General features: G+C 38.2%; 1 protein-coding gene across 3 annotated transcripts in view; it reads left to right on the plus strand.

Moving 5' to 3' along the window:
• The first annotated feature begins 464 nt into the window (after positions 1-464).
• The window catches only part of LOC127934438 (guanine nucleotide-binding protein G(o) subunit alpha), a 91,477-nt gene continuing 79,918 nt past the window's right edge, over positions 465-12,023 (plus strand). Inside the window, exons 1-2 of one of the 3 annotated variants that reach the window (XM_052531818.1) lie at positions 465-1,120; positions 1,257-1,299. In XM_052531818.1, the coding sequence (XP_052387778.1) occupies positions 1,003-1,120; positions 1,257-1,299 (161 nt within the window). In that variant the 5' untranslated portion in view covers positions 465-1,002. The remainder of the gene's footprint in view (positions 1,121-1,256; positions 1,300-12,023) is intronic. The other 2 variants (XM_052531817.1, XM_052531816.1) reach the window with 2 other exon arrangements.

Consider the following 12,023-nt stretch of genomic DNA (forward strand, 5'->3'; position numbering starts at 1 on the left):
CTGAAATTTACAAAATAAATAAAAAGATAAATAATGCTCTTTACTCAAAACTCCCGGTTTAACCACAATCGAGTGTTTGTAACATTGATGATTATGATCATATAACGAGACAAAAGCACTGGAAGCAGCTAATGCTCACTAGACTACATTTCTTATTGAGGAGTATCAGGTAGGCCTAATAAGTTGCTAATTATATTCTACTCCCCTTATGCAAACCGTTTTTTTTTTCAAATAGATTAAGATGTTTTTTTTTTATTAAAATATTTTGTCTATAATTTCGTGTCAATATAAATATTTACAATACCCTAGTCAGATTTCTAGTCATTTGGCGGTGCTGTTACAGGTTGTCAACACTAGGCTAATGGCCACACCTTTCTGTGATTCTTCCTATGGCAAAGGCCCGCTCATCGGCTTTAAATCTTCCGCCCCACATACACAGAAACACAAACGCAACACTTTTCCCGCATATATCCCCGCACAAACATCGTTTAACAGCGTTTGCTTAGCTGGAAATACAGCGAGACGCGCATTCATTCCTCCTGCATATAACGGCATAACGGCATCTTGCTGTGGTTAACGGTGAGCGATACGAATGATTGCTCGTGCGCGCGCTCTCACTCCCTCTCTGCTCCTGACGTCAGCGAGATTGTCTCGAGCCCAGCGCGCTCTCTCTCCATACTGACCCTCCATTGTACGCACGCTAACGATGCCAGCGCTCGAAGCCGCCGCCGCCGTCGCCCAATAGAGACCTCCCAGCCCGAGGACAGAGCACCACGAGCCCGCTACACAGTGCGAGAGCGCGCGCAAGAGACTTATGTTCCAGCCCAACGTTGTCTTTTGCGGGATTTAATGCTCTAGCTAGTCGCCGACAGGGAGAGAGAGAGAGAGAGTGTGTGAGAGAGAGGGATAGGGACAGCCTAAGAGAGGGATAAGGAAGAAACACCGAGGATATTTCTCACCCGGACCGATTTGGAGATAAAAAGTGCCGAGGTTCATTTAGCCATGGGATGTACACTGAGCGCAGAGGAAAGAGCGGCTCTGGACAGGAGCAAAGCCATCGAGAAAAACCTCAAAGAAGACGGAATCACTGCTGCTAAAGATGTGAAATTGCTCTTGCTAGGTAAATGCGGAGTGGAGCCAGTCAAATCTAGCTGAATCCTACACATCGCAATGTCTCATCCGATGAATGCACACATATGGGATCTCTTCATTTTGACAGGCGATCTTACTCCCTTGTGTCTGTCTCTTCTCCACAGGGGCTGGGGAATCTGGGAAAAGTACCATCGTGAAACAGATGAAGTAAGTGGCATGTTTTAAATGACACCCATCAGTCAGTCAGTCAGTGTGCGCTGTGTGAGACACACGACCTCCCTCCGCCCCCCCACAACACACACACACACACACATCCTCGATTGCTTGATGGCGAATTCTTAGGTCCGCCATATTTTCAAGGAGCCGTCTCTATCCACTAGCGTGTTATATACATTGTAGCCGTAACGTGATAATATGATGTAGCAGATCCGCAGTATGTATATTGGTGGGTTCGGGAAGACGAGGCGCCGTCGATGTGCTGTTCACGAAAATGGTGCTGAAAGTCAACTGGGGAGCCGTGTTTCTAAGTCTAATGCTCCATTGGAGTCCGAGTAACATCACCACACTCCACCCCGATTTCGATTCATCCTCTGGCCATATATGTCTCTGATGTCTTCCTGTGCATTTGCTTTTATGACACACGACAAAAATGAATCAAATATAGGCTATATACACTTACAGATATATATAGCTATAAGCTACTGGGCCCTTCTGACAAAGAATTAAATGGCTGATCCTTAGATTTTACTATAATGCAGCATTCTTTTAGAGATTAATATGCAATTTTACCTGAATTATATGCAGTATGGACCGATAACTGGCTTGACCCATAGCCTTAAATTTTTTTACCCCCCCCCCTTTTTTTTACCCATATCCACACTTTTCTAGACGACTGGTTTTTGGTTCTTTATGATTGGGTACATTGATAAATGGTGTCCCCTTAATGGTACTCATTTTAATGTTCAAGCTATTATATAGCAACCATTAATTTTCAGTAAATAAATAAAAAAATTTTTAAAGGGTCTGGCTCCAAAATAATTTTTCTACCATGTAAATTCGCATAAATATAGTTATGAATAATAATAAAATAATCACAATGCATGTTGTTTTATTTTTATTCTATCAAAAATCACAAATAAAATCATTAAAATTATTCTGCATATTTAATTTTTCACTTGTAAAAGTCATTTATTGGTAAAAATCCTAAAAAAATAAAATAAAAATAAAAAACACTCGCTTTCTACTATGCAGTTAATACGGAGTTAAGAACCTTCTGTTAACTGAGAATGGTGAAGGCAGAGCTTATATGGCAAATGGTGCCTGGAGATAATGCTGTCGGCAGTGTGTGCATGGCGTTGGTGCAACATGAACAGGCCTTGTGCGTTTGCAGTCTGTTGGGTGGATGCTCATAGTGAAGGAAGAAGGTTTGACACCCAACCAGCTCAACTTCCTCAAGGCCATTTTTATGCAATGACTTTCTCTTTACGCTTCACTGAAAACGATCTGTTCTTGCGGTTTGGATTTCATATCCTCAGTCGAATGTCTTATTAAATGCAACTCCTCTAGTTATTTCCCTCTTTGACTTGCTTTACAGTAATCTATGTATATGGACACTTTTTTGGACGTGGTGTATGGTGTAGAATATGTATAAGCTAAATATGTATATGATTACTGATAATAGACGTTAGATTGTAAGTGAGATTTTTATGTGTCGAGCTGTATCAAGCGTAGTTTATTGCTCAATGCAAACCATTCGATGAAGAAACGCGTCCACGAACTGCCTTTGTCTAATCGAAATCTATAGCCCTCAGAAAATGTCCTTTTATGTTTGCTCTTGATATGATGTAATATTACGGTTCGTTTGTAATGCATTGTGATGGAAAAACGCACGAAATTATCGCGGGCATGTTCTGAAATAATGTATCGGAGGATTTCAGGCGGTTTCAGTGGTGGACAGCGCCCAGCAGAGTCTTTTTCTGTGATCGGCTTTCTTCGGCCATTTTCGGTTTTCTCCGTCGTTAAGAACGTTGAGACTTTGGCGGGAGGGAAAACAGGGAATGGATTTGTGGGTCGTTTGCGCTTGCAACACGTGTTCAGAGAGAGGCGCGGTCTGTTTTGTTTTCCCTAACACCTACCTACGTTGTTTCTTTTGTGTTAAATCTGTGTATTAATGTTTAATGACATAAATACAATACTTAACTTGGGACAATAGCTCAATGAGAAAAATCAGCTGACTAGCAGAGTCCAGAAATTAAGCTGGGCAAAAACGCAAATAAATTGCCAGTTTATTTAATATGGTTCAGAAAATGTACCTGTTCCTCTTATTAAAATTTCAATATTCTGTAGCCTAGTTTTTGTGTTGTGATATCTTGTACATTATTTACAGCAAATGTTAAATTTGATGTGTATTTCTGTAACATTGCCAATCTCATTGACAATTCCGTCAATTAATAAATCTGACTGTTGATTTTATGATTAATAAACAAAAAGGGAGAAAATTAACTTAAGGTTGTATATTTTCTCTAAATATAATACGTAAATTTTTGGCAGTGCTTACAGAATGAGTTAAAAAATTATATAATTTTTTTTCAGTTTCAAATTGCTTGGTCAACTTAAATTAATTACAGTATTTACTACTGTGCTTTTAAGTCATTGTTGCTAATGCCTCAGGCATATTTATAAGTCATCCAAAGAGTGATGACTCTTTCCTCTCTAAGGATTCATTGTTGCTCTGATGTGCTTAATTGGGTACTAAGTGTGTCTCATGATGGAGCTGGTAAAACGGTTTGGGTCCTAAAGGAGCACAGTTTGTAGCTTTGGGCTTCTTACTGTAATATGCCATGAATGAGTACAGTATTCTGTATTGCATGGCTTGAAAACGGCGGATGAAACAAGGAGGTGTGCAGTGCACTTAACATGTAAGAGTAAACCAGGGAACTGGGTGAAGTGTGAAAGATGGTGAGAGAGAGAGGGCGCAGAATGAGGAGGGGAGATGTTGGTAAACCCTGTGATTATGGTGTAGTTTTCTAGGCAGGCAACAGTGCTTCCATCTGCTTCATTAGTTCAGTGTGAGAGGGGAGTGTTTAAGTGTGCACAGGCTCTCAGTAGCTGATCACGTCACACATACTTGGGTCTCTCTCTTTCTGTCTGTGCCTTACTCTCCTCTTCCTGGCACCTTGTCATATGGGAATGAAATATGAACAATTGAATATGTATTTTGTGGGTTGGGGGAGAGAGTAACAATGTGAGTATATGGTTATAAGAGCAGTTTCCACACCCACACATGCCATGCATGGATGATCAAAAGCATCCTTCAGAAAGCAGATAAAATGTATTATGATGAGTTCTAAGGTATGGTTCTATAAGGTATTTGTGCACTGAACATCCTTTACATGCTGATTGTGGCATATTAAAGCTGTATATGTCATCAGGTCCTGGTAAACATGTTAGGACTAGGCATTGCTGACTAATTTAGTAAATGCTAATATTTTGTGCATTACTGTTTAAAAGATGGGGTCAGAAAATGTTATTTGGAAAGAAATGAATACTTTATGAAGCCATGACACAATCAAAACTGGCATTAAAAACATTTAAACTTTTCAAACAAATTCTTAAAAAAGAAAAATTAACCAAAACATTAAGCAGCACAACTGTTTTCAACATTAAAAATAAGAAATGTTTCTTGGCACCAAATTATCATATTAGAATGATTTCTGAAGGATCTTGTGATATTGAAGACTGGAGTAATCGCTACTGGAAATTTAGAAGCCATTAAAATAATTAAAAATATAAATATATGAAAATATAAAACAGTTATCTTAAATTGTAGTAACATTTTTCACAATATTAAAGTATTTATCACATTTTTTTATCAAATATATGCCTTTAAAAAAACAAAAAACTACCATTAACAAAAAAGAAAACTGTTATGGCAAAATCAATTCTTTTTACATAAAAAAAACTTTGGAGCAAGTTTGCATTCACCAAAGTAATAATGGAACTGTGCTAGGGGGGTAACGGTACTGGACCGTACCGGACCGTTTCGGTACAGGGCTTTCGGTACGGTGCACGTGTGTACCGAATAACGGAACGCAATATTTTGTGCGCGGAACATTTTCATGTTTCAAAACGAACGTATTAAGTGGTGGAAGTCTCCACGTTCAGCGCAAATCCCGCCCTGCAGCTGAGGCCGGCGACACACTGGCTGCGTGGCGTGAGCGTCTCAGCTGCGTGGCATGTCTGTTTTTAATTCGGCTTCCATGTTAACAGGTAATAGCTTGCAGACTGCCTGCTTGAGACACGCGGAAAACGTGTGCATGCTAGAAATAGAACCGACGCCTATTTTTCACGCGACACGCAAGCATGTTGGAAGCGTTTCTAGTCAAAATAGAATAGGAAAATATGTTTATATGTAATTTTGTACACAAATACATATTAATTTATGACACTTTAATGTTTGAAAGTCTATAGGTTGACATAAATTCATATATAAATGTAATTAAAAAAATAAATTAATAATTATCGATCACCTGTCAAACATAGTCTATTTTGCCGTCAATACTGTTGACGGTGTCCTTTATCAGTAGGCTTTATATTTATGCTCAACATGAAGTATAGATATTGTTGTCATGAAGACAAGAGCCTGGTCTGTCGGCGGTCTCCCTGTCACCTACAGCAGCAGGCAAAGCACGGTTCTGGTGAAGCAGTCATACAAGCTGGGATTGGTAATGCTGCATTGTAATCATAGTTATTTATTTATATTTTTCATTATATTTTAGTATATCATATTGGTTTAGGGCTGAGAGTATTTTATTTAGTGGATAACTTTGCAGCAGTATTTTATTTCTTATTCTTTTTTTATTTTATATATATATTTTATTAAAAAGTATTTTTTTTTAAAAAGTGTATAGTAATAAACAACCTGCAGTTTAATGTTTGCATTCCTTTCCCTTACTGTACCGAAAATGAATCGAACCGTGACTTTAAAACCGAGGTACGTACCGAACCGTGATTTTGCGTACCGTTACTCCCCTAAACTGTGCCGATATTGTGGTGAATGTTAAGATATAAAGCTTATTTGTGTGAAAGTGAAAATACAAGCCGAACTTCTTGCAAATCACTCTCAAACTAATCTAAAAATGGAGATGGGAAGAAATGTCCATAATACACCCTTGCGAATAATGCTGGACTTGCCAAAAAAAATGCTGATAATGTGGAGAGTATTTTGAGCCACATAGAGTAAATATTGACTAGATTACTTTTCTTCTGTAGTAACAATGAGTTATGAAAGCCATAATTAAGACTAGTTCCCCATCTAAACGATGTCGGTTCTGTTGTCTAATCTGTGAACTGTAATCCAACGCCACTCCTCATATTATCCTTTAAAAGCAGACTTCTGCCGCTGGATAAACTGGATAGGATTAAAAATGTTTGCTTTTTCTAAAGTGATCTCTGCAGTATGCAATATGCTGGGCTGTCCTGTAGCTGGCTAATTGAAGGGTTGAAGCAAAGGACTCAGCTGTTCAGTTATACTCCATCTGCACTGCCATGAAGATAAACTCTGGCCATGTACTTGACTAGCAGAGCATAAAACATCATGTCTCTATAGTGTCTAGAACATGTTATGTGTTGAGTTATTGGTATCCGATGAAGGTTTAGATGAAGAATACTGTAAGATACAGCAATAATAGAGGCACAGTGCAGACAAGAGTGTGTTTCACTTCTCCAGGAAGAGGGACTTAAGCTCTACAGCGGTCTAAATTTCAATTGCGTCACTCTTGAGCTGAATATTTATAAAAAATAATAAGACTTTTGCTCTTTTTGTATGTGTGTGTGTGTACATTCTATACATATCTATTTATTTTGGTTTGGCTAGTTATTTTTATTGTGTAATTTAAATTTTAATAATGACTGTTCATAGATTATCAGCCATAACATGAAAGCAATTATCTGTTTATTGGTGTTGGAGAACATTTCAATATCGATGCGACCCTTGAGTCATGACATTTTCATTTTATGAAATCCATTACTTAAATACATATTTGGTTCAAAATCATACATATTCTGTGTTTGGTTCCTTTAGTTAGCCTTTAAGTAGTAGGTGTATGCTCTGACCCCACTGGGTATAACTTGGACCTTTGAGATGTATTGTTCAAAGGTTCAAAGCAGATGTAAGTTGTAGATGGCTGTTTGGGTGGGTAAAGACAATTTTAATGCAAAGAACTGAAATTAGCATTTACACAAAGCAACCTTGCTCGCAACTGCTGTACTGCTGGCTCTGTTATTGGCAACTGCAGTAGTGTGCAGTATGCAGATTACAAGGCCATTTACGCTACGGCTTTACATCGATTTTCCACTTGGAATCTTACTATAGAAAGATTAGGTATTTTAACGAACCATGTGCTGAAAGTGCAGTGGGTTTAGCTGGGGCTGTGACACACTTGCAAACCACAATGTGTGTGTTTGGGGAAGCTCTGAGTCACTATAGAAGGGGAAAAGGAAGGAGCTCTGATGAAACACACAGCCTGGTGAAATGAACTGTACTAATGATAGTTTCCCAGTCCATTTTTGCTTGTCTCCCTGTCAGTGATCTTCTTACTGTCCCTCTGTAATAGAGGGGTTTTCAGTGTCTTGCTGATGTGATTGGAGTTGACTGAGCACAGGGAGAACAAACGGTTCTCATGTATTAATTTCCCAGAGCTCTGGCTGTAATACTCTGCCGTGATCCCCTCTGACTTGGCCCACAGACACTGTGTGACTTTCAACAAGACAAACCTCAATTATTTTTGGGTTGGTTTGCTTTCCTCTAAGATGATTATTCAATGTGTGTGTATTTGTTTCTATACCTGTTTCATGGCAACATGGCACCTGCCTTTTGCATCTGATTTGTGAATGCTACTGTGTATGCAAAGCCATCAAACCCACAAATTCAATTAAACATGCAACATTCAGATATACAGTACTATTATAGCACTGTATAGACATATTAAGTACTATAATGCCCATGGTTTCTAGTGTAAAAACAACTTGCAAAAAAAACACAGATCTTTAAGCCAGCTCTGTTATGGCTGTCATGATTAAAGAGAATTGCGTGAAGATTGAATGAAGTAGGGTCGATTGTTGCATCAAATTTAATAGGTGCAGTTTGCAGCATACATTATAAACATTATAATCAATCACATGTTTCAATTGAGCTTATGAATGTGATGTCCAATCTTTTGATTCGTCACTATGGAGAACGCTGCAATTGTTCAATGCGATTGCTCACTGACTGTGAATCTGTAATTCCACATTCTCTCTTCATTGTAAACAAGAAAGTGCAGAGAAGATGTAAGTTAGAGAGGCAGTTTGACTGAAATCATGGAGAGCTTCAGTATTCTTTGCACACTTTCTTTAAATACTTTATTGCTAATCTGAGTGACCGTTTTGTTTTTCATGCTACTGAAATGACCAGTGTGAAGTCTTGATTTTCTAATTAGTAAAATGCAATAAACAAATTCATAAATTGTTCTTAGCTTGTTTTGTCTGTAGCCAGAATTTAACATGCTTTCCCCCCACAAAAACGTTCTATTAAATGACAATTAAAATATTCCCCTCTAATGAGTTTTTTATTTTGTTTTTATTTATAGGCTATTTACTTCATGCATTTATACATGTACTTAAGCACAGTCTGTGTAAATAAACAGGGATCAAATATGAATGTTTTAAAATTGGTCACTGAAAAATGGTCAATTTATATTATTCTTTAACATAACTACTATTTGATCTTTAAAATGAGAATATTGGTGGTATTTTGGGAACCAAAAAAGCACAATATTTGGAAATAAAACCCCACTCTTTGTTTCGACCTGTCTTAAGTAGTCATATCCTTTACCTGTGTTTATACTTACGATTATTGCACAGTAATTCTGTTCTCATTTATTGTGAATTAAAAAAATAATAAAAAAAAACAGAGGAAGTGAGAAAGTGCTTAGCTAAGGTAAAAAAAGTTTCTCTTTTGCCATATTTTCTACTCTGTCACACAGCCAAGAAAATCTCCTTTTGTCTTTTCAGCAGCAAAACAGTGCATTTATCCATTTGTGGGTTAGAGAGTTAATGCCTGAAGTTATGCTTGATGAAAAATAAAGGATGAACAGTAGAGTGGGAAACAGTGAGGCCGGAATGTCAAGTACTTCCGTGAACCTCTCAGTGACCCTTGTCCTCCCACCGGTTCTTCGTTGCCACCCTCTCCACCTCTCTTGGTCTCTCTGTGGTGGGTCCGTATGTGGAGAGTTCTGGCTGACCCATGTGCTGGTAATCACACAAAAGGCCTTTGTCTTAGTGAGGTGTTTGTGTTGAGCCATAAAGCAGATCCAAGGCCAGCCCCTTTCCACGCCAACACAAAAAAGCTTTATTAGGGAGCTTTATTTTGGAATGACTTGAGGGTGGGCAACAGAATTGTAATTTTCAGGAGAACTGACCCTTTAAATGTTAGAATGTGACATGCTTTTGTCGTGCACACCTATAGTTGTGGAAATAATTTCATTATTTGCAAGTGCTAGTGGGATACTGATGAAATGTCTGTTATAGGGTGATGTGTGTGAAGAGTGTTAACTGCATCCTGCTTTGACTGCGTCTTGCAATGTGTTTGTATCATTGTAACCTTTACCTGGTGACTGTGAGTAGGTTTAAATTGGTCTGACAGTTGGCGTTTTCCAGCAACTTTCTGCCCTTGGGAGCAAACACGTGCACACAAACACACACACACACACACACACACACACACACACACACACACACACACACACACACACACACACACACACACACACACACACACACACAAATGGAGCTTGGGTATTACACAAGCAACTTTTAATTTAGGTATAATTGCAGATGCAGTAGGGACTCTCCCTGTGGTCTTTTCTTCACACAGACACACCGTTTGGAACATTTCTGCTTTTGCAGTGTCGCTTCCTTTTTACTGACTGAAAACTACAGATGCTGCCCCATCGCTTACGGTAATCACATGTAGAGTAATTTGACAGGAACAGCTGATGGTTACAGTGAATAATGTGTGAAACTGGTCCATAACTAATGCAGGTGCTTTCAGCTGCTTGTGTGCACATTCCTCGGGTGAACGCTGAGGATGTGCTACCATATTTCATTTAACCAAATGCATTCCCTCCCTCTTTTTTTCACTCTGTTGCCATGGAGATGACAATGGCTGCCATAATTAGAGGATGACAAATAACCGAGAGTAGGTAAGGGGGATGGGTAGTTACTGTGAACTGTGAATCAGAGGCAAAGTGGGAGTGAATCAGGGGTTTGGCTGTAGGGAGTGTACGAGACGAAGGCTGAACATGTCTGGGTGTGAGTAATATTATGTATTCATGACCAGTCCATATTAATTTGCTAGCATGGTACTAAAAACCACTTCATGCTTTTAAGTAAGATTAAAATAAAATGGACCCAATTTGCTTACTTATAAATGATTGGTATGATTCATTAGAGCATGATACTGTAAAGCTTACATCAAAAGTGTTAATGTCAATTTCTCCACTTACAAAATGACATTTCATTTCTGCTTATATAACCAAGCCAGAATAGGTGCAGAAAAAGTAATATTAGGTTTACATATTGCGTAATGTAGGTATAAAGTGAAAAACTTTACGGGTAATCTGTCAAATCTCAGTGAATACATTTCTATATAATTGACCACTAAATAGTCTGTTGAAATATGTCACATAATGGAAGCTGCTCTTCAAAGTCACCGTGATATCAACACTGACAATTCTTATTTTTTATGGAAATTAATTGTTCCTCATAAGCAAATTATTCACGCACATCATTGTTTTTAAATGCATGTGACCTCGTAATCTTTAATCAAAAACATTAATTTCTCCTATCCCTCAAACTTGCATCTCTGACGACAACAACATGTTCACTAGCACAAGGGCAGGATGATAAAGCCTCCCCTCCATAAACCTGTCACTTACATGAGATTGCAGTAATCAGCAAATGAGAACAATCGATTCAGTCAACTCCCAATGCAAAACTACATCCTGGCTTATATATTTCTCATTCGAGAAGACATTTCACTTGTACATACATCATAATAGAGAAGAAAAGACAATCAACGTTTCTGAGTAAAGGCCCATTCAGACCAAGGATGATAAATATAGCTATAAAGTTTTATGAAATGCTCTAATTCTATTAAAATAGGGAAATCCACATCAAAACTATAAAGATGTATGTTATGTAAATGCTGTTAAATTGTGCAAAATGGACTGAAACATCCAAAAGCCAGATGTGGTTTGTTGTTGAATTTCTTGATAACTAAATGCTAATGAGTTGACTCACTCTCTGCTGTCTAAATAAATAGGCAGCATTCTAACCAGCATTGGACCTCATAAGTGAACAGTTTTGAATGCCCAATATGGGCAACAACTGCCTGTGCAACACAAATATTGATATGTATAGTGCACTAAAAGCTCCATTTATAGGCAACTCACTATGTTTTTGAAAAAAGGAAATATGGAAATTTTGAGTGTAATTGCTTTCCGTAAAACTATCCACTTTTTCATTGTTCCTAAAGCTTGCTTTTGACATCATTCTGTGAGAAAGGGCGAGAGAGAAAATGAGATGAGAGAAGGAAAAAAAGAAAGAGGGGGGGATATTATAGACCTGTCACACTCATCCTGCTGTTTCATAATTGTAATTTCTCTCTGTAGTTTCCCTCCATTTTCTATGACAAGCGTTCTTGTGAATTGATCTAATAGAACGTGACTCGCATACATCTGCACATAGCCGAAGCGACTGGCGGTGTACATGTTGGACAGATATTAACGGTGAGAGGTTGACCTGTGAACTTCCTAGGAGATTGAGAATGCAAACCCTGATTATTATTGTTATAAATAGATGTCCCTCCTGGCGTTTGGTTGGATAAGTGG

Source organism: Carassius gibelio, chromosome A18 (assembly GCF_023724105.1).
Source record: "Carassius gibelio isolate Cgi1373 ecotype wild population from Czech Republic chromosome A18, carGib1.2-hapl.c, whole genome shotgun sequence".
Taxonomy (NCBI): Eukaryota; Metazoa; Chordata; class Actinopteri; order Cypriniformes; family Cyprinidae; genus Carassius; species Carassius gibelio.